The following is a 27,225-nucleotide window of genomic DNA, read 5'->3' as shown; positions in this document are numbered from 1 at the left end:
GGGAAAAAGCTCTTATAAAATGAAAACACAACCTAGGGAGCTTCAAGATAGCTTTCACCTTTGTCAAAGACTGGCCACTTCAATCATACATCACCTGATTTTGAAATCTTTGAGCTTTTCTGCATTCAGCTTGGCTGTTAAGAAATCTGGAAGTTTTCGGCCCAACTGGTGAAAGCTATACAACAAACATTCCACATAACTGAACTGCAGCTTGGGTTCTTCATTACCAGCGTTCTCCCCATTTTCTGCTTCTTCTGGAGGGAGAGGCATATACTCCTAAGACATGAAAATAGAGAGATGTATGCAATCTGCTCTAGACACTCTAATTATAAGCATATACTCAAGTAATTATACGGCACGCTTTTAAGACATGAAGCATTAAAAACTACCAAGATCAGAAATTTAAGTAAGATATCCCTTTTACATATTGGATCAATAACCCAGCCTGTCAACATCCCATATTAACCTATAGTATAGCTGCTACTACTACTACTACTACTGACAGTGAAAGTGACTAACATTTATTAGGTACTAGGCAGATGAACGAACTGAAGTTCTGAGAGCTTAGGTAAGTTTCCCAGAGTTAATAAGCTGAAGAGGCAGGATTCAACCTGGGTTTGACATCAAAAGCTGATGTTCTTAAAACAGTATGGAGGTTCCTTAAAAAACTAAAAATAGAGTTACTATATGATCCAACAATCCTACTCCTGGGCATATATCCAGAGAAAACTCTAATTCAAAAAGATACATGCACCCCAATGTTCATAGCAGCACTATTTACAATAGCCAAGATATGGAAGCAACCTTAATGTCCATCAACGGATGAATGGATAAAGATGTGGTATATATATATATGTACACACACACACATATACACAAACACAATGGAATACTACTCAGCCATAAAAATGGATGCAATAATGCCATTTGCATTATGGATGCCATTGCAACATGGATGGACCTAGAGATTATCATACCAAATGAAGTATGTCAGACAGAAAAACAAATATCTTATGATGTCACTTATATGTGGAATCTAAAATATGATACAAATGAACTTATTTACAAAACAGAAACAGACTCACAGACATAGAAAATAAACTTATGGTTACCAAAGGGGAAAGGAGGGGGAGGGATAAATAAGGAGTTTGGGATTAGCAGATACAAACTACTATATATAAAATTAAGATAAACAACAAGATCCTACCATATAGCACAGGGAACTATATTCAATATCTTATAATAAACCATAATGGAAAAGAATATGAAAAAGAATATATATAACTGGATCACTCTGCTGTACACTAGAAACTAATACAACATTGTAAATCAACTATACTTAAAACAAAAAAAAAGTTGATGTTCCTAGAAAAAATACTCCTAAAAGTTATATGGAACCAGAAAAGACCCCAAATAGCCAAAGAAATCCCGAGAAAGAACAAAGCAACAGGCATCACACTTCCTGATTTCAAGCTAGGCTATAAAGTTACAGTCATCAAAACAGTATAGTACTGGCATAAAAAAAGAGAAACAGACCAATGGAACAGAATCAAGAGCCCAGAAATACACCCAAGCATAGATGGTCAACTAATATTTGACAAGGGAGCCAAGAATATTCAATGGAGAAAAGACAGTCTCTTCAGTAGATGGTGCTGGGAAACTAGATATGCACATGTAAAAGAATGAAACTGGACCCATATCTTACACCACTCACAAAAATTAACTTGAAATGGATTAAAGACTTAAGTGTAAGACCTGAAACCATGAAATTCCTAGAAGAAAACATAGGAATAAAGCTCCTTGATGTGGGTCATGGTAATGATTTTTTGGGTATGACACCTAAATCACAAGCCACAAAATAAAAAAACAAATGGGACTGCATCAAACTAAAAAGCTTCTATATAGCAAAGTGAAAAGATGACTTGTGAAATGGAAAAATATGTTTGCAAACTATGTATCTGACAAGGGGTTAATATCCAAAATATATAAATACACATACAGCCCAACAGCAAAAAACCAAATAATCCAATCAAAAAATGGACAAAAGAACTTTAACAGACATTTCTCCAAAGAAGATACGAAGGCCAACAAGCACATGAAAAGATGCTCAACATCACTAGTCATTAGGGAAATGCAAATTAAAACCACAGTGAGATATTGGCTCATACCTGTTAGAATGGCCATCATCAAAAAGACAAGAGATAGGGGCAGTTTTGGAAGTTTTAGCTAAGGCAATCAGAGAAGGAAAAGAAATAAAAGGGATCCAAATTAGAAAAGAAAAAGTAAAACTTTCACTGTCTGCAGATGACATGATACTGTACATAGAGAATCCTAAAGATGCTACCAGAAAACTACTAGATCTAATCAATGAATTTTGTAAAGTAGCAGGATACAAAATTAATGCACAGAAATCTCTTGCATTCCAAACACTAACAACAAAAAATCTGAAAGAGAAATTAAGGAAACATTCCCATTTACCACTGCAACAAAAAGAAAAAAATACCTAGGAATAAATCTACCTAAGGAGACAAAAGACCTGTATGCAGAAAACTATAAGACACTGATGAAAGAAATCAAAGATGATACAAACAGATGGAGAGATATACCATGTTCTTGGATTGGAAGAATCAACATTGTGAAAATGACTATACTACCCAAAGCAATCTACAGATTCAATGCAATCCCTATCAAACTACCAATGGCACTGTTCACAGAACTAGAACAAAAAATTTTACAATTTGTATGGAAACGCAAAAGACCCTGAATAGCCAAAGCAATCTTGAGAAAGAAAAATGGAGCTGGAGGAATCAGGCTCCCGGACTTCAGACTATATTACAAAGCGACAGTAATCAAGACAGTATGGTACTGGCACAAAAACAGAAATATAGATCAATGGAACAGGATAGAAAGCCCAGAGATAAACCCACACACATATGGTCCCCTTATCTTTGACAAAGGAGGCAAAAATATACAACGGAGAAAAGACAGCCTCTTCAATAAGTGGTGCTGGGAAAACTGGACAGCTACATGTAAAAGAATGAAATCAGAACACTTCCTAACACTATACACAAAAATAAACTCAAAATGGATTAAAGACCTAAATGTAAGGCCAGATACTATAAAACTTAGAGGAAAACACAGGTAGAACACTCTATGACATAAATCACAGCAAGATCCTTTTTGACCCACCTCCTAGAGTAATGGAAGTAAAAACAAAAATAAACAAATGGGACCTAATGAAACTTAAAAGCTTTTGCACAGCAAAGGAAAACATAAGCAAGACGAAAAGACACCTCTCAGAATGGGAGAAAATATTTGCAAACAAAGCAAATGACAAAGGATTAATCTCCAAAATATACAAGCAGTTCATGCAGCTCAACATCAAAAAAACAAACAACCCAATCCAAAAATGGGCAGAAGACCTAAACAGACATTTCTCCAAAGATATACAGATTGCCAACAAACACATGAAAGAATGCTCAACATCACTAATCATTAGAGAAATGCAAATCAAAACCACAATGAGGTATCACCTCACACTGGTCAGAATGGCCATCATCAAAAAAATCTACAAACAATAAATGCTGGAGAGGGTGTGGAGAAAAGGGAACCCTCTTGCACTGTTGGTGGGAATGTAAATTGATACAGCCACTATGGAGAACAGTATGGAGGTTCCTTAAAAAACTAAAAATAGAACTACCATACGACCCAGCAATCCCACTACTGGGCATATACCCTGAGAAAACCATAATCCAAAGAGTCATGTACCACAATGTTCACTGCAGCACTATTTACAATAGCCAGGACATGGAAGCAACCTAAGTGTCCATCAACAGATGAATGGATAAAGGTGTAGCACATATATACAATGGAATATTACTCAGCCATAAAAAGAAACGAAATTGAGTTACTTGTAGTGAGGTGGATGGACCCAGAGTCTGTCATACAGAGTGAAGTTGGCCAGAAAGAGAAAAACAAATATCATATACTAATGCATGTATGTGGAATCCAGAAAAATGGTACAGATGAACCTATTTGTAGGGCAGGAATAGAGACGTAAAGGTAGAGAACGGACATGTGGACATGGAGGGTAAGGGGAGGGTGGGACGAATTGGGAGATTAGGTTTGACATAAATACACTACCATGTGTAGAAGAGACAGCTAGCGGGAACCTGCTGTATAGCACAGGGAGCTCAGCTGAGTGCTCTGTGATGACTTAGACAGGTGGGATGGAGGGGGGTTGGCAGGGAGGTCCAAGAGGGAGGGGTTTTATGTATACATATAGCTTATTCACTTCATTGTACAGTGGAAACTAACAAAACATTGTAAAGCAATTATACTCCAATTAAAAACAAAAAAAGATGGCCTATTTCCTCCACAATTATGATTAATGGCTTTATTTCCAGGTTGCTAAAGCCATTTGGCCTTGAGCAGTAACCTTGACAGTGATCTGGTGCAAACATTTAAAATATTTTGATAAAGGAATAGCAGAAAGACTTACTATATAAATCCTGTATTATATTTTGTCTAAAGCATCAACAACAGAAGAAATGCCAAAGATTAAAACAGATTTTATTTTTAAAGTAAACAACGTATGGTCTGAGCAGCTAACAACACTACAATTATTATCTAAATCATTTCAAAATCTGGTTCTCCATAATCTAGAAGTTAATACTACACTATTAGACTTCGGGGCTCTATACTGACTATGCCATAAGGAAAGAAAAAAGTTCTTACCAATAACTTATCAAACAGTTTCCTTAAATTTGTTTCTAGCTTTTCCATGTCACCACAAAATGAACTCATTTCAGCCAACAGTTTCAATACCTAAAACACACAATTCACTGTTATTAGCATTCTTTTTGAATGAGCAAGGGTTATAAAATAATAATTATTCCACATAACTATTTAATACTGCTTATTTTTCAATTAGGCTTTTACAGAATCGTAACATTTGAACTGGAAAAAAAATTTAGAGATGCAGCCCTATTTTACTGTTGAGGAAACTGAAGGTCAGAGAGATTATGTGACTTGGCTAAGTCACAACGTATGTGAGTGGCAGGGCAGACTCTAAAACCCAGATCTCATGACTCTCAATATATCTGTGAGAATTAGTAAGGAAAAGAATATACATGACACTTTCTGCTACAGGTTAACAACGTACAAGAAAGAGACAATGAGCAAGAACTCTTAACAGCAAAGAATTATTTACTAACATTTAGGATGGGCCTCCTTTGCTATCAAACTTAGTCTCTGGATACTAACTCAAAGTATCAGTAATTGCCACTATTCTTTAGGTTCATCTCTGCTTTACTCAATTCCAGTCTGATAAGCCAAACCCAGGACATGTGGAGGAAACCACAGTGTAAGTGCACAGTGAGACTCTTCTCTATCCTAAAGACCCATTAAGGAAATGGCACATACATTTCCATATTTCAATTCAATTCAACAATCATTACTAGGTGCTTTTCAGAATTCTACATTAGATTCTGAGGATTCAGAGAGGAATAGGGTTAAATTGGGGAGAAAAATGTAGAGTATTTTATATGCTGTAAAAAAAATGTATATGTACATTACAGTTGAGCTATAAAGGCGACAGAGAGTAGTCAATTCTATTGGAGAACGGATAAAGGACGTTTTATGTTAATTGGTTAAATCTGGCTCTATCAGTCATAGAGATACGAACTGTCATAATTGAACAACGTATTTAAAAGTATTAAGGCTACAAAGGCAGAGACTTAGACTATAATAAAAACTATAAGCAGCGCTTTCCTACTGTAGCAAACTCTCAATGAATCCATAAAGCATTCCTACGTAATTAATCCTGGGACAGGTTACTAGCTAGCCACCAACAGGCCTTAAATCTCTTAGAAATCAGATCAAAGTTAGTGGTTTACATTTATGTTGAAATACGGGAATCACTTTTCAGTGCTAAAAGCAGAAATTTTCTCTTACCTCCAACTGTATATCAAGACCCTCCACTGGGGTAGTCAAGGAACTGAGATTAGGGAGAACTTGCTCACAGAAATAAGTCACAAACCTTGTGGAATGAACATTTTTCTGTAAAAAATCCAAAGAACACTGAATTGTCAAAAACAAAACAAAAAATATATATATACATATATTATATTCTCTCAAACAGTAGAATGTCAATAGATAAATGCTCAGTACCAAAGCATCAAGTACTGTGGCTAAAATACAACAGAGTGCATACCCCAGAGCACTCCAGGAATAACCTCAATAGACAATATATACTTTGTTGCAAAGTAATCTGGAGCATTGGGACTTTTATACATCTTTCAACTCTTATTTGATTCTCAGGTCAAATTTTGGGGGAAACTTTAGTGTTGAATTTTAGACTGTACATTCCCCCTTTAGAAGGACAGCTCCTTTATTTATTTATTTAAAAAACATTTATTTATCTATTTGGTTGTGCCGGGTCTTAGTTGTGGCAGGCAGGCTCCTTAGTTGCAGCTCACAGGCTCCTTGGTTGTGGTATGCACGTGGGATCTAGTTCCCTGACCAGGGATCGAACCCAGGCCCCCTGCGTTGGGAGTGCCGAGTCTTAACCACTGCACCACCAGGGAAGTACCAGGACAGCTCCTTTAAATTGTGTTTTTCAAACTTTGCTATGCACATCTCAGAAGATTCATGGCCAGAGGAAGCACAAAGCCAGAGATAAAGAGCAAATGTACCTACAACAACAATCTAAAAAATTTAAGGAAAAAAAAAAGTTAAATTACTAAACTAAGTGTTTTAAAAACTCAGTGAAACTATAAAGTATGACGCAAAATCTCAAGACTTTTAAAAAGTCCCTAAGCAAGACTATAAAGAAATTTCTTGCTGCTTTGGGCTCTTCACCTAGGCCTCCATAAAATAAATAATAGCTCCATTGGGTTAATACTTTTATGCAAAGGTTTGAGGAGAATGCTCAAGTGTATATCTATAGAATTTTAAGCTAATAAAGTAATCAAAATACCAGGTATAAAACAAAAAGCTCACAGAGAAGAGGGGTACCGCCTGCCGAGTGCACTGTAAAAGCCTGTCCACACAGTCAGGATCCGAGGGATTGAAGGTTTGTTCCAGGTCAGCCTGTTCAGCCACCAACTCTACCAGTTGCTGCCTTCCACTCACTGTCTGTAAGCTTTTTAACCCAGATAGTATCTTCATAAACAGGACAAACTCCTCACCAGTCACGTCTTCTAGGACCTGGAAAGAGACAATTCGGAACAGTTACTAGTTTCTTTATCATTTGAATGGCAAAGAAATATCAATACTGAAACAGCACAGCAAATTTGTTTTGCAAAGTCAGTTTGCTGCTAATGTTCCTGAAATACTGAAGAGAGGACAACTTCAAGCTTCAGTCAAGTTAGCTTCAGAATAAGCCATGCATTCTCAATGGTGCGCTACATTGTTTCCAATGGAACAAAATTTGGTTCTTGGAAAATTTTACTCTTTTTTTACGTATAAAGCACAGATATACATACAGTACATAAACAGATATACAGTATATCTGTGGTATTAAAATTTCATGGGATAGTGGCTAAGGGAAAAAATATCTAAAAAGGCTCTTCAGGGGATGATAGCCAAAAAAAAAAAAAAGATGGAGAAAATGTGGCAATAAACTGTTAAATCAGACTTAGTTCCCTATATTTAAAAGCAGCCTCATTCACATTAATATGGTAATTGTATACAAAACAGGAGACTATGCAAATTTTAAGTGCTCCATATCAGTAGGTCTAAGCCTTTCTGTTCACTGACCAAGGAGCAAGCAATCATGACGTATCCCACCAGATAACTAGCTGGGGCATAGGTGAAATATGCTGCTCCTTTCTCTCTCACTAAAGAAATCTTACCAATAAGCAAGTGAGTGGTGCTATTAGAGAAAATTTTGAATTTTCCTGAACACATAAAAATAAATTATTCCCAAACGTTGGTACTGTATGAATGAAAAGTTAATTGTGACGCACCTTTCAAATCTTAGCAACTATAACTATGCCAGCGCTGGGAGCACAAATAAGCATGGTCTCTAGAGCTTATAGTGTCATGGGATAGGATGAAACAATAGGTCATTTCAAGGTGACTTCATTTTCATTCTGAAATGATCCAGAATACTATGGGAGAATATCCTAAAATCAGGGAGGAAGGGCAGGAATTAGGTAAAAATTCCTAAAGGAAATGATTCCTTCCTGGTGAATGCATAAATTTTAAGGATAACACCACAAAGGATTTAAATGTGATCAAACTCTTTAAATTAACACATTGATTCATCATTACAAGTGACCAAAGTGCAAAGCACAACATAAGAAAATCTTGAAGTTCTACGGTGGTTCTTATGGGATATATCACCTTATACACAAGCCACATATAGCACTGATGAATACTGCTAATTTCAAATATGTTCTTGTGCATTAGAGAAGTTCACTAAAGGATAACCGAAGCTTACCTTCTTGGATTCAGTTAGTATAAGTTCCTCTACTTCCTTTGTTAAGACTTCATCTGGTAAAGTCTTAAGTTTTGTAGAAAGGAATTTAATTGCTCGTTCTCTAACAATGTCCTCTCCTTGAAGAATTTGGCTGAACAAGCCACCTAAAGTCCCTGCAAAACAAAACAGTTGCATGTAGCCAGTCAATTCTATATAGGAATGAAATTTTTCAAGTTAATTTGAATTACAGTATTTCTTTTCAAGTGAATTAATAAACTTCCTGAATATCACTGATACTGGTTAACTGTCTGAAATTTCTAAAGCCCCAACCATAAGAGTGATCATATGCTTTGTTCACAGATTCAGAATCAGCTTGAGCATGACTTTCCTTTTCTATCACTATTAATAATAAATAAACTCAGGTATTTTGGAGGATTCCTTTAAAGTGGCAAAGGGAGTTTTTCCAATATATTTCTAAGGGAAAAGTTTGATCTGTTTTTGCAATTATTTCTGCTGGTTTTTCGAGTCACAAACATCTTGAGCTAAGCTTTTTTTGGAGAACACTTAGAATTTTTATGAAACAGATGTCTGGGTGAATCCCAGACTTTATCCTAAATGAGTACTGTCAAACTCCCCAATTTTTTAGGACATTGAACACAATTCAGAACAAGAAGTGGCCTTACCTTTTGCATCCATCTTAAATATACTTAATAGGGCATTGTTCACTAAGTTAAATTCTGCAGAGTCATCTGGATAGAAAAAAGTGGTACAATGTATAAAATAAATGAAAAATATCATCTGCTTCATTTTCAAACTTAAGACTCAACATAGTTTCTCACAGATTACATTGAGAGGAGACATATAACTAAGCATTTCTCTCAAGCACCAAGAAAACACATCTTTCTTGTAAGGGTAGAGAACCTGATCTAGTGTACCTGGAAAGCTCTTATGTTAAGATGGTACAATTAAGAAACTACAGGAAATTGGGGGGCGGGGGGATGGTGGTGAATAAAAATTCCCCAAAGAATCTAGTCATTATACCTTTATAAACAGAATTCAAAACAAAACTAGAAATTAGATAATCACAAGTCAGTAAGCTTCAAACTACTGAATAAAAAAGAGAATTTAAATTTCTATCAGAGGTAGCATCTTCAGAAAAAAAAAAAGCTAAGAAAAACAGAGTCATTATTTCAGAGAGAATTTATATTTAGATAAAAGGGTATTAATAAAATTCCTTACCTGTCTGCAAAAGTTGGGTTAGTATATCTGCCACTCGGGGAAGATTTTCTCCAGTGGCAAATTGAGGCAGCTCTTTAATTGCTTGCCGTCGAATCTGAACATAATTTCAAACAAAAAATTAACCAAATACTATCATAAATAAAAACAACCTCAACCTTTAAAGAAAACAAAAACCACAGACAAACCATATAGGAGCATATGAGTCACAAAAATATGAGATTTTTAGCAGTTTTAGAAATAATTTACTCCAATTTAATATTCACGCTTCACAGAATACTAAAACAAAATGTGGTGGAAAGGGACATTAAATACAATTATCTGGAGTAGGCAGATTTGAGATTATAAACAACAGTTTATATGCTGATTATACACAACTGTTGGGTTTTTACTACCTGTGGGTACATAATACAGTATCCCTCAAGAATGGCTACAGTGGCAATGTCATATCTAATAACTATTTACTTTAGAATTTTCAGTATTGACTACTTAATACATTTGCGAATGCATTCTGTGAACTTCATTCCAAATATGCGATCGTGGCTTATCTAGTTTAACATAAAAGTGCAAAGGAGTTAAATCTAACAAATTATGCATGAAATCATGATTTCATTTGAAAAGCCAGGGGCTAATAGTTGAAAATTCTTAGGAACCTGTATCAGCAGCCAGAAATGCTAATGGTTAATTCTGTTCCAAGGAAAAACTATTTCTTTTTATTCTAGTAATCACATACAATTTTTTCACAGGTCAATTATTTTTCTGCTATGCAAAATATTTAGGAGTGTTGAAACTATATTTTATGCTGCAATACTATTATTATTTTAAATATCAAATCAAGCATCAATTGACTACAAACTAACACTAGTCTGATTTCATATGCACAATGCGTAATAATCTAAGGAAAAGATGTGAGCCACAACCATTTTCAACAGTGGATAACAAATGAGCAAAACAAAGTATTATGTGATTCTACAGATTTTTCACAGTTGAAGGAACTAATATATTTTCTTACATGTAGATTTAAGCCTTGGTATGTTGTCACACCAGGTCACACTGCAGTATTTTATTGTGCACTGATATGATTGGTACTTCAGTTATATTAGCTACACACAGAAAATGTCTGAAAATGGCAAAAGCAACATCTGAAAACTTGTTGAAAAGTGTCAAACATAAACTTACTGATACGTCTTCATCCTCACAGAGGTCTAACTGTGCATTGATAGCAGAATCAGCCAATTCTGGAAAATGCTTAAAGAATTTTGGAATAAACTGAGCTGCTAATCTTTTTTCCTTGGTACCACCTTTGACACCATCCAGTATCACCTGATAAGCATCTTTATGCTGAAAGAAAGAATGAAGTAGAAAAGAAACACAATTTTGAAGGATGGGAAGCTAAACAAACTTCTTTGAGTCTGCTTTAAATTAGCTAAATTTTACATAGGCTACGAAATGGGCTTATTTTTGGAGTTTTACTGCTTAAATTTGACAGCTACCTTCCTACTATCTGCTCCCTGTCCCCCATGTTATTATTTGTGAGTTGGGAAAGAGAGAAGAATGACTAATATTAAGTGGAAAAAGCAAGTAAGTTTGTTATGTACCAACACTTCTTTATTCTAGTGATTACTGACCCTAGCCTTGTGATTGTATCATGCTTTAAAAATTTGTAATGAATATAATAGAATTCTCAAAGAATTGTGTTACATTTACTTAAATATATTTATCTGTTTCCAATTAGCACCTTGCAGAAGGTAGAGAGAATACACTCCTGAAATTAAGCAATATGAGGAAGGTTAGGAAGCTTTATTTTGCCTCATATTTTAGGATATAAAAATGGTAATTCATTCTATATGGCCAGCCAATTTCGATGAAGATAGATGCTAATATCACATATTTAACTTTTCATTAAAATAATACATTCAAAGCTCATTTGTTTCCTTTAAAAAAAAAAAATCAGAAGTGCTGTCCCTCAGATACTCATAATGTGAAGAATCAACAAGTTCCCAATCCCCCCTACACACTTGCCTCCAAACCAGTCCTTTTATTAAATGGATCAGCTGGCAAACAAAGTAATAAATATCACAGCTACAGAATACTTTTAATTCCTGGAAAACCTTAAACATAATACAAATACCAAATATGTATTTACTCTGTATAAAGCAATTCTCTAAATGCTTTAGATAAGTGAGTTTACTTTATGCCATCAAGAGCAGATAACTAAAGAACAGCCAACGGATTAGAGAATTACCACAAATTTAGTTTTGTGATAAGTCTTCTCATGGACAATATACTGTGTTAAGTGAAAAAAAATATAGCAAGATGAAAAGTTATTTAGGTTCAGTGGGATCTCAATGAAGGACACTATTATTATTATCATTATTTTTGGCCGCCCTACAAGGCATGCAAGATCTTAGTTCCCCAACCAGGGATCGAACCCGTGCCCCTTGCAGTGGAAGCTCAAAGCCTTGACCGCTGGACCACCAGGGAAGTCCCAAGGACATTAAAAAATAATCAGAAATAAAGTGCTCCATGTATCAAAGGGCTATGATCACAATCAGATCTTCTAAAGGTACACATTTTAATATAATCTGCATAATTACTAGATTACTTTAAAAGTTCATAGATTGCCAACCTATCTAAAAACACAAATTCTAAAAATTAGTTCTAATAAACAAATTCCATCAAACTGATTAATGACAACTCCTTCTACTATCTTAAACATTAATACCACCCCCTAAATAACAGAAATTTCTGTGAATAAGGTTAGCTTCCTCATGAAATGCAGACACAAAATCAGTCTTCAGGAGTTACTACTTCAAAAGTGTATTATACACTTTTGGGCTTCCCTGGTGGTGCACTGGTTAAGAATCCACCTGCCAATGCAGGGGACATGGATTCGAGCCCTGGGCCGAGAAGATCCCACATGCTGCGGAGCAACTAAGCTCGTGCACCACAACTACTGAGCCTGCGCTCTAGAGCCCACAAGCCACAACTACTGAGCCCACAAGCCACAACTACTGAAGCCCGCGCGCCTAGAGCCCGTGCTCTGCAACAAGAGAAGCCACGGCAATGAGAAGCCCGCGCACCACAACGAAGAGCAGCCCCCACTTGCCGCAACTAGAGAAAGCCCACATGCAGCAACGAAGACCCAGTGCAGCCAAAAATAAATAAGTTTATATTTAAAAAAGTGTATTATACACTTTTTAGTGCAAAGGTTCGAAAAAATCATGGCTGACTTCTCTACCAATGTACACTCCTGTGGCTTGCTTCATAGCTTCTAGTAGACTTCATAAAATTGAAGTATTGAGCAGTCTGACATCCTTAGTTTTTGCAGAGTATCACAATCCAATTTCCTTTAACTCAAACTTCAGACTTTACTTATAAACCCCTTTGAATTGTCTAAAATTCACTGTCTAAAATTAAATGAACGATCCCTGCTTAAAACAACCCATCCCCCTACCAAGGGAAAAAAATGTGGAATAGAATAAAAAGGGATTATTAGCAACACTTACTGAAAGCCTACATGGAACTGTGGAATGCCTTCTGTACGTGCCTCACAATAATCCTGAGTTAGGTGTTACTATCCTTGTTTTTCAGATGAGAAAACCAAGGCTTAGAGAAGTGAAATAATTTGTCCAGAACCACATATAGTTAGTTAAGTAGCAGATCCAGGACCTGAACATAGTTCTGATGGGCTTTTAAGTCGAGATCTGTGCCTAATACCAAGCTTCTTTAATTGGAGTCTTTCAAATTAGTGTCCTGAGATCTTAATTAACAAAGGAGGAAAGAAAAGCTTGCCAGATTGAGGACTGTCAAAGGTAAAATCTGAGTCCTAAATACAGTCACCACACAGGCATATAAATTGAAATGTAGTATACTAAACAGCAAGACCTTTGGAAAGTTAAGACATTTTAACATAATCATAATAGAAATCAAAGTTTTTACCATTAATAAGCATCAGTTCTATCAAATAATTTCAGACATTACTAATAGACTTCAACTAATTATCCTTTATGAAATGCAAAATACAATTATATTCTTCCTTGCCAGCTTTTTGAATTATTTGTCTTTTAACTGTAGTACAGGGACAGGACTTTTTAACAGAAATCTCCCTAAAGTAATTACTACCTCTGCTTTTCAAAGTAGGAAACAAGATATAAGTGATATTTGCAGTGATCATAGTGATTTAGTAACAGGTAGGAATGTAACCATAAGAAAATGTTTCAAATACTACACAGCACTGTGTATCTTTGCTTTTCCAACAGTTGTATTTATATTTTAGCGAGATAAATTAATGATCTTAATAAGAAGCTTTAATTGTAAATACTTTTAATGGATTTCTAAAGCTGTGTATTTATGTGTGATTTTAATTTCTAATTAAAGGAGGAAACTTTAAAGAAATCTCTAAGATATTTTCAAGTAAAAAAGTCAGTTACAATTTGATCCACATTTGGCAGACACATTCTAAAAGTAAAACCTTGCAATTATGATTGTCAAATCACAACCGATATGCATAAGTGGTCACTGACGTGCCGGGTAAGCCACGTTTGGGTCCAGGATGCAGCCTTTATGAAATAAAGCATTATTTTAGAGAAAAAAGGATGTAGTTTCAACAAATTTCTCAAGTATGACATAAAAAGAAAATGGATAAGCTAAGCTATACTACTTCCTCCCTCAGGCTCAATTAATAAACTTAGTTTGAATCTAATACAAGTGTTAAACTGTTAACACTTCTACATTATTTTTGAGTGATTATGAACTTGGTTGGTCTGTGATTTTAGCTTAAGCATACCAAAAAAAGTACCAAAAGAATGCTATTTCATGAAATATAAGTCAGCAAAGCTTATACTCTTCCACACTTAGGAGCCAATATACTCCTGTGTAAGAGAACACAGGAGGAAGGAGGAGCTTCAAGATGGCGGAAGAGTAAGACGCGGAGATCACCTTCCTCCCCAGAAATACATCAGAAATACATCTACATGTGGAACAACTCCTACAGAACACCTACTGAACGATGGCAGAAGACCTCAGACCTCCCAAAAGGCAAGAAACTCCCCACGTACCTGGGTAGGGCAAAAGAAAAAAGAAAAAACAGAGACAAAAGAATAGGGACGGGACCTGCACCAGTGCGAGGGAGCTGTGAAGGAGGAAAGGTTTCCACACACTAGGAAGCCCCTTCGCGGGTGGAGACTGCGGGTGGTGGAGGGGGTAAGCTTCGGAGCCACGGGGGAGAGCACAGCAACAGGGTGCGGAGGGCAAAGCGGAGAGATTCCCGCACAGAGGATCGCTGCCGACCAGCACTCACCAGCCCGAGAGGCTTGTCTGCTCACCCGCCGGGATGGTTGGAGTTGGGAGCTGAGGCTCGGGCTTCAGAGGTCAGATCCCAGGGAGAGGACTGGGGTTGGCAGCGTGAACACACCCTGAAGGGGCTAGTGCGCCACAGGTAATCGGGAGGGAGTCCAGGAAAAAGTCTGGAGCTGCCGAAGAGGCTAGAGACTTTTTCTTGCCTCTTTGTTTCCTGGTGCGCGAAGAGAGGGGATTGAGAGTGCCGCTTAAAGGAGCTCCAGAGACGGGCGCGAGCCGCGGCTATCAGCGTGGACCCCAGAGACGGGCATGAGACACTAAGGCTGCTGCTGCCGCCACCAAGAAGCCTGTGTGCAAGCACAGGTCACTCTCCACACCTCCCCTCCCGGGAGCCTGTGCAGCCCGCCACTGCCAAGGGCCCGTGATCCAGGGACAACTTCCCCGGGAGAACACACGGCAAACCTCAGGCTGGTGCAACGTCACGCTGGCCTCTGCCACCGCAGGCTGCCCTGAACTCCGTACCCCTCCCTCCCACCGGCCTGAGTGAGCCAGAGCCTCTGAATCAGCTGCTCCTGTCTGGGCGGAAAGAGACGCCCTCAGGCGACCTACACGCAGAGGCAGGGCCAAATCCAAAGCTGAACCCCAGGAGCTGTGCGAACAAAGAAGAGAAAGAGAAGTTTCTCCCAGCAGCCTCAGGAGCAGCGGACTAAATCTCCACAGTCAACTTGATGTACCCTGCATCTGTGGAATACCTGAATAGACAACGAATCATCCCAAATTGAGGAAGTGGACTTTGGGAGCAACAATACATATATTTTTTTCCCTTTTTCTTTTTTTGTGAATGTGTATGTGTATGCTTCTGTGTGTGATTTTGTCTGTATAGCTTTGCTTTTACCATTTGTCCTAGGGTTCTGTCTGTTCCTTTTTTGTGGGGTTTTTTTAGTATAGTTTTTAGTGCTTGTTATCATTTGTGAATTTGTTTTTTCGTTTGGTTGCTCTCTTCTTTCTTTATTACTTAAAAAAATTTTTTTTAATGATTACTTTTTATTTTAATAACTTTATTTTATTTTACTTTATCTTCTTTTTTTTTTTTTTTTCTCTCCCTTTTATTCTGAGCCGTGAGGATGTAAGGCTCTTGGTGCTCCAGCCAGGCATCAGGGCTGTGCCTCTGAGGTGGGACAGCCAAGTTCAGGACATTGGTCCACAAGAGACCTCCCAGCTCCATGTAATATCAAACGGCGAAAATCTCCCAGAGATTTCCATCTCAATGGCAAGACCCAGCTCCACTCAACGACCAGCAAGCTCCAGTGCTGGACACCCTATGCCAAACAACTAGCAAGACAGGAACACAAGCCCATCCATTAGCAGAGAGGCTGCCTAAAATCATAATAAGGCCACAGAAAACCCAAAACACACCACCAGACGTGGACCTGCCCACCAGAAAGACAAGATCCAGCCTCATCCACCAGAACACAGGCACGAGTCCCCTCCACCAGGAAGCCTACACAACCCACTGAACCAAACCTAGCCACTGGGGGCGATACCAAAAACAACGGGAACTACAAACCTGCAGTCTGTGCAAAGGAGACCCCAAACACAGTAAGTTAAGCAAAATGAGAAGACAGACAAACACACAGCAGATGAAGGAGCAAGGTAAAAACCCACCAGAACAAACAAATGAAGAGGAAATAGGCAGTCTACCTGAAAAAGAATTCAGAATAATGATAGTAAAGATGATCTAAAATCTTGGAAATAGAATGGAGAAAATACAAGAAACGTTTCACAAGGACCTAGAAGAACTAAAGAGCAAACAAACAGTGATGGACAACACAATAAATGAAATTAAAAATTCTCTAGAAGGGATCAATAGCAGAATAACTGAGGCAGAAGAACGGATAAGTGACCTGGAAGATAAAATAGTGGAAATAACTACTGCAGAGCAGAATAAAGAAAAAAGAAAGAAAAGAATTGAGGAGAGTCTCAGAGATCTCTGGGACAACATTAAACATAGCAACATTCGAATTATAGGGGTCCCAGAAGAAGAGAAAAACAAAGGGACTGAGAAAATATTTGAAAACATTATAGTTGAAAACTTCCCTAATATGGGAAAGGAAAGAGTTAATCAAGTACAGGAAGCACAGAGAGTCCCATACAGGATAAATCCAAGGAGAAACACGCCAAGACACATATTAATCAAACTATCAAAAATTAAATACAAAGAAAAAATATTAAAAGCAGCAAGGGAGAAACAACAAATAACATACAAGGGAATCCCCATAAGGTTAAGAGCTGATCTTTCAGCAGAAACTCTCCAAGCCATTAGGGAGTGGCAGGACATATTTAAAGTGATGAAGGGGAAAAACCTACAACCAAGGTCACTCTACCCAGCAAGGATCTCATTCAGATTTGATGGAGAAATTAAAACTTTTACAGACAAGCAAAAGCTAAGAGAATTCAGCACCACCAAACCAGCTCTACAACAAATGTTAAAGGAATTTCTCTAGGCAGGAAACGCAAAGGAAAAGACTTACAATAACAAACCCAAAACAATTAAGAATATGGTAATAGGAACATACATATTGATAATTACCTTAAATGTAAATGGATTAAATACTCCAACCAAAAGACACAGACTGCCTGAATGGATACAAAAACAAGACCTGTCTATATGCTGTCTACAAGAGACCCACTTCAGACCTAGGGACACATACAGACTGAAAGTGAGGGGATGGAAAAAGATATTCCATGCAAATGGAAATCAAAAGAAAGATGGAGTAGCAATTCTCATATCAGACAAAATACTTTAAAACAAAGACTATTACAGGAGAGAAAGAAGGACACTACATAATGATCAAGGGATCAATCCAAGAAAAATATGTAACAGTTGTAAATATTTATGCACCCAACATAGGAGCACCTCAATACATAAGGCAAATACTAACAGCCATAAAAGGGGAAATCGACAGTAACACAATCATTGTAGGGGACTTTAACACCCCACTTTCACCAATGGACAGATTCAAAGTGAAAATAAATAAAGAAACACAAGCTTTAAATGATACATTAAACAAGATGGACTTAATTGATATTTAAAGGACATTCCATCCAAAAGCAACAGAATACACTTTCTTCTCAAGTGCTCATGGAACATTCTCCAGGATAGATCGTATCTTGGGTCACAAATCAAGCCATGGTAAATTTAAGAAAATTGAAGTCGTATCAAGTATCTTTTCTGACCACAACGCCATGAGACAAGGTGTCAATTACAGGAAAAAACCTGTAAAAAATACAAACACATGGAGGCTAAACAATAAACTACTTAATAACCAAGAGATCACTGAAGAAATCAAAGAGGAGATAAAAAAATACCTAGAAACAAATGACACTGAAAACACGATGACCCAAAACCTATGGGATGCAGCAAAAGCAGTTCTAGGAGGGAAGTTTATAGCAATACAATCCTACCTTAAGAAACAACAAACATCTCAAATAAACAACCTAACCTTACACCTAAAGCAATTAAAGAAAGAAGAACAAAAAAGCCCCAAAGTTAGCAGAAGGAAAGAAATCATAAAGATCAGATCAGAAATAAATGGAAAAGAAATGAAGGAAACAATAGCAAAGATCAATAAAACTAAAAGCTGGTTCTTTGAGAAGATAAACAAAATTGATAAACCGTTAGCCAGACTCATCAAGAAAAAAAGGGAGAAGACTCAAATCAATAGAATTAGAAATGAAAAAGGAGAAGTAACCACTGACACGGCAGAAATACAAAGGATCATGAGATATTACTACAAGCAACTATATGCCAATAAAATGGACAACCTGGAAGAAATGGACAAATTCTTAGAAATGCACAACCTTCCGAGACTGAACCAGGAAGAAATAGAAAATATGAACAGACCAATCACAAGCACTGAAATTGAAACTGTGATTAAAAATCTTCCAACACACAAAAGCCCAGGACCAGATGGCTTCACAGGCAAATTCTATCAAACATTTAGAGAAGAGCTAACACCTATTCTTCTCAAACTCTTCCAAAATATAGCAGAGAGAGGAACACTCCCAAACTCACTCTACGAGGCCACCATCACCCTGATACCAAAACCAGACAAAGATGTCACAAAGAAAGAACACTACAGGCCAATATCACGGATGAACATAGATGCAAAAATCATCAACAAAATTCTGGCAAACAGAATCCAACAGCACATTAAAAGGATCATACACCATGATCAAGTGGGGTTTATCCCAGGAAAGCAAGGATTCTTCAATATATGCAAATCAATCAATGTGATACACCATATTAACAAATTGAAGGAGAAAAACCATATGATCATCTCAATAGATGCAGAGAAAGCTTTCAACAAAATTCAACACCCATTTATGATAAAAACCCTCCAAAAAGTAGGCATAGAGGGAACTTACCTCAACATAGTAAAGGCCATATATGACAAACCCACACCAACATCATCCTCAATGGTGAAAAACTGAAACCATTTCCACTAAGATCAGGAACAAGACAAGGTCGCCCACTCTCACCACTATTATTCAACATAGTTTTGGAACTTTTAGCCACAGCAATCAGAGAAGAAAAAGAAATAAAAGGAATCCAAATCGGAAAAGAGGAAGTAAAGCTGTCACTGTTTGCAGATGACATGATACTATACATAGAGAATCCTAAAGATGCTACCAGAAAACTACTAGAGCTAATCAATGAATCTGGTAAAGTAGCAGGATACAAAATTAAGGCACAGAAATCTCTTGCATTCCTATACACTAATGATGAAAAATCTGAAAGTGAAATTAAGAAAACACTCCCATTTACCACTGCAACAAAAAGAATAAAATATCTAGGAATAAACCTACTTAAGGAGACAAAAGACCTGTATGCAAAAAATTATAAGACACTGATGAAAGAAATTAAAGATGATACAAATACATGGAGAGATATACCATGTCCTTGGATTGGAAGAATCAACATTGTGAAAATGACTATACTACCCAAAGCAATCTACAGATTCAATGCAATCCCTATCAAACTACCAATGGCATTTTTCACAGAACTAGAACAAAAAATCTCACAATTTGTATGGAAACACAAAGACCCCGAATAGCCAAAGCAATCTTGAGAAAGAAAAATGGAGCTGGAGGAATCAGGCTCCCTGATTCAGACTATACTACAAAGTGACAGTAATCAAGACAGTATGGTACTGGCACAAAAACAGAAATACAGAATAATGGAACAGGATAGAAAGCCCAGAGACAAACCCACACACATATGGTCCCCTTATCTTTGAAAAGGAGGCAAGAATATCCAGTGGAGAAAAAACAGCCTCTTCTATAAGTGGTGCTGGGAAAACTGGACAGCTACATGTAAAACAATGAAATTAGAACACTCCCTAACACTATACACAAAAATAAACTCAAAATGGATTAAAGACCTAAATGTAAGGCCAGACACTATCAAACTCTTAGAGGAAAACATAGGCAGAACACTCTATGACATAAATCACAGCAAGATCCTCTTTGATCCACCTCCTACAGAAATGGAAATAAAAACAAAAATAAACAAATGGGACCTAATGAAACTTAAAAGCTTTTGCACAGCAAAGGAAACCATAAACAAGACGAAAAGACAACCCTCAGAATGGGAGAAAATATTTGCAAATGAAGCAACTGAGAAAGGATTCATCTCCAAAATTTATAAGCAGCTCATGCAGCTCAACATCAAAAAAACAAACAGCCCAATCCAAAAATGGGCAGAAGACCTAAATAGACATTTCTCCAAAGAAGATATACAGATTGCCAACAAACACATGAAAGAATGCTCAACATCACTAATCATTAGAGAAATGCAAATCAAAACTACTAAGAGATATCATCTCACACCAGTCAGAATGGCCATCATCAAAAAATCTACGAACAATAATGCTGGAGAGGGTGTGGAGAAAAGAGAACCCTCTTGCACTGTTGGTGGGAATGTAAATTGATACAGCCACTATGGAGAACAGTATGGAGGTTCCTTAAAAAACTAAAAATAGAACTACCATACGACCCAGCAATCCCACTACTGGGCATATACCCTGAGAAAGCCATAATTCAAAAAGAGTCATGTACCGCAATGTTCACTGCAGCTCTATTTACAATAGCCAGGACATGGAAGCAACCTAAGTGTCCATCGAGAGATGAATGGATAAAGAAGATGTGGCACATATATACAATGGGATATTACTCAGCCATAAAAAGAAACAAAACTGAGTTATTTGTAGTGAGGTGGATGGACCTAGAGTGTGTCATACAGAGTGAAGTCAGAAAGAGAAAAACAAATACCGTATGCTAACACATATATATGGACTCTGAGGGAAAAAAAAAATGGTCATGAAGAACCTAGGGGCAAGACGGGAATAAAGACGCAGACCTACTAGAGAATGGACTTGAGGATATGGGGAGGGGGAAGGGTAAGCTGGGACAAAGTGAGAGAGTGGCAGGGACATATATACACTACCAAATGTAAAATAGCTAGTGGGGAGTAGCCACATAGCACAGGGAGATCAGCTAGGTGCTTTGTGACCACCTAGAGGGGTGGGATAGGGAGGGTGGGAGGGAGGGAGACGCAAGAGGGAAGAGATATGGGGATATATGTATATGTATAACTGATACACTTTGTTATAAAACAGAAACTAATACACCATTGTAAAGCAATTATACTCCAATAAAGATGTTAAAAAAAAAAAAGACACAGGAGAAATCCACGTTTAGGCATTATATTGACAGAATCTTAGATCAGCCTAATTGTCAAAATTCCTTAATATTTTTGACTACGTAAGATAAAATTAAATATTTACATTTTAAAATTACGTACGTTCATAAAAATTTGAGACAAAATTTAAGTTAATGGTGGGCCACAGTTTGCTCTATTATGGCCTGTTGGGAGCCCTGGGTAGAGCACAGCGGAAAAGGGGGTTAGGGAGGTATAAGAACACACAGCAAAGGAAGGAGACTTGACTAAGGAGTAGCAGAGGCAGAGTGGGGGAAAGGGAGGCTGAATAAGTAGGTGGAACACAGGAGCTACAAGAGGAAAGATGACAGAGGGACTGGAAGGTTTTGAGGTATTAAACAATGCTTCACTTAGAATTTATGACCTGCTATTTGCTTATTAGAAAATACATGCTTGTGGTTTAAATATATGTGTGTGTGCATGTGTATGTATAAAGTTCCTTTCTTCATTCAAAAGAGATAATCCCTGAAAACAAGAGTTTTGTGTATTTATGTACATATCTGTTTCTTCTTTGAATATATTTCTTCAAATATCTACTGAAGGGCAGGGTATAATACAAGGAGAGAAAGAAAAAAAAATAAAAGAATTTAAGCCTTAACCTTTACAATTAAGCAAGGGAATAAGAAATTTAGTAAGGGAATAAGACTTCACAATTTAGTAAGACTTCACAATTTAGTAAGGGAATAGGAAAAGTCCTCACATGAAATAAAATACAAACTTGAAGTTCTATAAATGAATGCACAGTGCCAAGGAGGTTCCAAAAGAGAAAGATCTGGTCTGTTTGAGGCAAGGCAGCTGATAAAACCTCGGAGGACTTGTGTTTTCCTGATATATTTAGAGAGCACACTCTAAAAGGAGTACCGACAGTAGCAGAGAGGGCACTCCCCTCAGTGGTGGCTCCGTGAGCAGCAACTGCGGTACTCACCTCTTTTAAAAAGGGTGAAAATCAAAATAAAGTTAGAAGGAAGTTCTAGACTAAGAAACTCAAATATGGTTTCAGAAGTGTCCAGATAGGTACCCGCCAGGAAATTTAAAGTCTTGACTGTAAATCTTACAAGGTGACATGAAAATGTGGCTGTGCTACACTAAGAATGTAAATATTTTTTTCTCTCCTTAAAAAAACGTGAATGGTGTCCCTTCCGTTAAGTTGGCTCTTGCTTTTGTTAATTAAATTCACATGCAGTATCTTGAAGCTCAATACACCTTTCTGGGTGAGCAGTTTTAGGAATTTTCTCTAAAAGGAAAGAAGTATTACACAATAGAGCAGAATTAGTTGGCATTACGGTTTAGTCCAGCTTCAGTTCTCCCAGAATTCACTGTTTGAGGCTGAGCAAATCACAACCTTTCATCACCCAAAGATCTTTTTTCCTTATTTAGTTGCTTGACAGTTGTCATTACAGTGTCATGAAGGTACTGATCTCCCATCACCTAAGGGAACCGTGCTAAAATTTTACTGCCCAGCACACAGTCTGGTACATGGTAGGCACTAAAAAAAATATACTGAATAAATGAAATTGTGGGTCCTCATGAAAGGCTGCATGAAAGGGTCCCTCCTGTTTTTCAGAAAACTCTGTCTCCTAAGCACTCTTCCTAAATTAAAAGCAGATTTTTGCCTTGAAAAACACTACTGACCTCTTGAGGCAGAACTCTCAATCTAAACTGGTATTTATAATTAAAGACAACATAAGAAGGAAATGCGAGCAACTCTCCATTATTCATAGAATATAAAAACTCCAGTTTGGCTTCTATTTGCTCTAACATACTGTAAGTAGGTGGCTGTCAACCTTTATCCTACTCCAGCAAAAAATGAGGGTGGGGTTATGGGACAGCACTCTGTATACAGTTTCAAAGGTTCCCTAGAAGATTCCTGAATCACCTCTTTGGGACAGCACCATATACAAACTGACTTGAGAATCACTGTTGTACCTTTTATTCCATCCCCTCTGCTGATGTGCAACAAAGTCAATTTTAGGGAGAACAATTGGCTACAATCTCCCCCAACTCAGTCATAATGAATGAGACTATCTTCACTACTAGTTCTCTCTAGGAACAAAGACAACAAACTCAAACTGAGTGACCATAAGTTTTTCCCACCTTGCCTTAATCGGCAGAAAACGTCTCCTTCACAGCCAACTTAACACACACACCCTATATACATCTACAACAGACTGACTATCGGTATATATTTCTCATTGATGATGTCAAAATTTCCTACTAAAATGGAAACGTGCAGGGAAGGAAAACCAACTGATACCTGAAAATGGTATATTCACAATTCTAGATTAAGGTAAAATAAGGTCCCAACATCAAAATTTTTTTTTTGTTCGGCTCAGAAAGGTTCTACCTGAACGTCTGGAAGAGGGGATGGGAGAGGTAAAGCCACAGCTTTGCTAATGTTATCAGACTCTAGGATCTCCCACTCACTACTCCAAGAGATGGGTAAGCAGAAGAATCCCATGACGTTCTAGGCACTGAAAAGATACAGCATGGGATTTCCAGCAACAATGATCAAGATTACCGCGGGGAGAGCCTGGTTCTTTTCCCAAGAAAACACACAACCACTCGTCAACTCCTCAACTTCAAAGGACTCCAGTACTTGAAAACTCACAAAGAAGCAATGGCTCGTAGAGCCAATTCAACACTGCTGAACACCTGCCAGACAACTCTATTTAAAGCTGCACTCTTCCCCAATCTCCCCACGGCCCTGTTATATTTTCTTCACGACACTCTTCATTGGGGGGAGGGGGAAAAGCATCTCTCTTTCTTATTTATCACTAGTCTCCCTCACTAAAGGTGCTTTCTGGGAGAGCATGTGTTTTTCTGTCTCGCACCTCCAGTGCCCGGCGCAGAGCCTGGTCCATGACAGGAGCTCAAAAAATGTACTGAATAATGAAATCATAAGCCCTCGTTAAAGTCTGGACGAAAGGGCCTTTCTGTATTTCACAAACTTCTGTCTCTCAAACTCTCTCCCTAAATTAATTGCAGATTTTTACCTCAAGAAAGACATTTTTGATCTCTCGAGGACTCTCAATCTAATCTTCCAAGGGACTGAGCGCCACCGAAAAGGAGAAAAACTTCAATGGAATTTGGAGGACAAGGCTCGGAAAGAGACTGAACGCGGCGGGGAGGCGGGGGGTGCTGAAGAGGCTGTTAGGAAACGCCACGGTGAGAAAAGGCTAATCCAGGGAGGCAGAGGAGCCTGGAACCCGGGGACCGCGCTCTCCCTGGTGAAGCCCGAGTCTGCACTCCCGGCGAGGGGCCCACCCCGACGAAACAGCCGGGGCGGCTGGGAGCCCGCGGGAGGGCGAAGCAGTAGCCCGCGCCGGCCCGGGGAGCGCTTTCGAAAGGCCGCAGAGCGCCGGGCCCCGCAGGCCGCTAGGGAACTCACTTGGCCCACTTGCTCCGTGGCATCAGCTAAGATGCCATAGTTGCGGTAAAGCTCCTCTACGGTCGGCATGGTGAACGACAAGCCCAGGGCCCGCTCCTGCTGTCGTCGTCGCCGGCGCCACCGCCGCCTCTGAAGTTCTCCAAGCCTGCGACCCGCACTGTTACAGCTCCAGCTGCCGCCAGTGCAGCCGCCAGTCACCGCGCACGGGCCAGCTCCTCCCCCAACGTCCACGTAAAGACGTGCGCGTCGAGAGCGGCCTTCATTGACTGCCAATGCGCCACCTGGTGTTTTATTGCCCTCTAGCGGTGGGAAGTGCAAAAAGCGGCAAGGACGATTGAATTAGCTCATGCTTTTTTTTTTTGGAAGGACTGTGCCTGGCTAGGAGCTCTTGGTGCGGGTTGGAGGAAAATACAAAGCTAATTGCGTTTCTGCCCTTAAAAGACCTCACGTTGGCCAGAAAAGTGATTTTATGGGGAGAAAAACAGAATGAGGAGTGAGAGTGCAAGTTGTATGGGAAGTCGTAAACTCCATTTACAACTGACTCAAGGAAGGTAACACAAATCGGTGGCAATTGGTTCAGTGTTGCTTTTATTATTTTTTATTTTGGGTTTTGTTTTTTTTTGAGCAAAAATCACTCAGTTGTCATTAAAACAAACAAACAAACAAACAAAACTCAACGTCCAAACAAAACAGAAAAACCCAAAAAACAAAAAAACTTCTGTCTACCAGGCTAAACAGGTCTAGGAGTGAAATTTGCCCCACTAGAAAAGTTTGTTTATCTTTGCTTGCTGCCAGAGTAGAGTTTGGGACACCTGATTGTGTCTAATAACCAAGAGGGTAATAAATAACTGAAACCATATATACTTACTGATAAGAGTCTGCAAGATACAAGTTTAGATGAAAAAAATGGAAGTTGCAAAACAGGTATAAAAAGATTACATTTTTATTATTTAAAAAAACCCCAAAAGCATACAAAACAAAGTTATGTGCATGTGTGTTAATACTGAAACGTCAAGATTGAAACATCAGCTGTAATAGATGGTAAATTTCAAAGCCAGATTCACTAGTGCAGAATATATGCAGGCAATCCTTACAAACCAGTTCCTTGGGTCTTGTACTCCTCGTTTAGATTAAGGGTATTAAAAAAATTAGGGAGTAGAAGGAGAGGAATTGGTGAGGGTGTTTTTGGAGAGAGATCTTGTGCTTGTGAGCAGCTTGGGACAATTGCGACCTCCTTCCCTCAAGCCTGGGACCATACTGAGGAGCCTGAAATGTAATCCCTGTAGTTGGAAGACACGAAGGGCTGGTGCCTGACGTATGCCTGAAAAAGCTTGAGTTATCTGTGGCAGCAGAGTGGAGGTGGCCATGTTGGGATCTACCTGCCATCCCAGACTTTTCCTGGAAACAAGGGGGTCAGAGGGATTCCCTTGTACCAGAGATGGGCCATGTAAAAGAGAGAGAGAGGGAGAGATTCTGGATCCATTCTGAGTCCTGCTTCAGGGGGCATCTGTCTGAGCATGAGAAATCCCCCATGAAAAGAATCAGTGGCAACAGAAACTGCGTGGTGATTGAGGGCAGCACATGAGCACTTCATGGGGGTCACAGTTGGGGGTGACCTCTGAAGATCCCACAGAGTGGCCTATGGAAAAGGCCTAGTCTCTACCAACCTGAGAAGGCATGTAGTACTGCACATGTACTAACGTATCCTCTCTTCTTACATCCCCGTCTCAAAACATATGCCCAGGAGGGCTTAGAAACTGCCTACCAGATGTGGTGGGGAATAAAGAGCAGAAAGGCAGGATGGGAAGCAGGTCCCAGCTGGAGCAGAGAAGATATGATTGTAACTCAAGTTTAGAGTTTGGGTTCACATGTGAGAATGGACATTTTAATTTCTGAATTGAGGACTATTTTTTAACTGAGAGCAAGCAGAAAAGTTATGGATCTGCCAAAATTTCTCTCTAGAATCCGAATGAGATTCCTCTACCTCAATAAATTTTAAAGAGATAGTGAAAGACAAATAACAAAGACAAAGACAAATAACAAAGGTGTATTTGGATCACATCCCCTAAGTTAGGTATTCAATGAAGTGTTGGG

General features: G+C 38.4%; 1 protein-coding gene across 2 annotated transcripts in view; it reads right to left on the bottom strand.

Annotated features, from left to right (window-relative positions):
- API5 (apoptosis inhibitor 5) overlaps nt 1–25,343 on the bottom strand; it is a 37,507-nt gene extending 12,164 nt beyond the window's left edge. The window contains exons 1-9 of one of the 2 annotated variants that reach the window (XM_061201605.1): nt 25,132–25,343; nt 10,841–11,002; nt 9,665–9,758; nt 9,109–9,174; nt 8,447–8,598; nt 7,003–7,209; nt 5,956–6,060; nt 4,738–4,827; nt 95–276 (exon numbers count right to left, since the gene is read on the bottom strand). In XM_061201605.1, coding sequence (XP_061057588.1) covers nt 95–276; nt 4,738–4,827; nt 5,956–6,060; nt 7,003–7,209; nt 8,447–8,598; nt 9,109–9,174; nt 9,665–9,758; nt 10,841–11,002; nt 25,132–25,200 — 1,127 coding nt within the window. In that variant the 5' untranslated portion in view covers nt 25,201–25,343. The remainder of the gene's footprint in view (nt 1–94; nt 277–4,737; nt 4,828–5,955; nt 6,061–7,002; nt 7,210–8,446; nt 8,599–9,108; nt 9,175–9,664; nt 9,759–10,840; nt 11,003–25,131) is intronic. The other variant, XM_061201604.1, reaches the window with a different exon arrangement.
- Between the last annotated feature and the right edge of the window lie 1,882 nt (nt 25,344–27,225).

The sequence above is a fragment of the Eubalaena glacialis genome, chromosome 10, assembly GCF_028564815.1.
Source record: "Eubalaena glacialis isolate mEubGla1 chromosome 10, mEubGla1.1.hap2.+ XY, whole genome shotgun sequence".
Lineage (NCBI taxonomy): Eukaryota > Metazoa > Chordata > Mammalia > Artiodactyla > Balaenidae > Eubalaena > Eubalaena glacialis.
The sequence above is the reverse complement of the archived record's forward strand: the minus strand, read 5'-3'. Positions and strand labels throughout refer to the sequence as shown.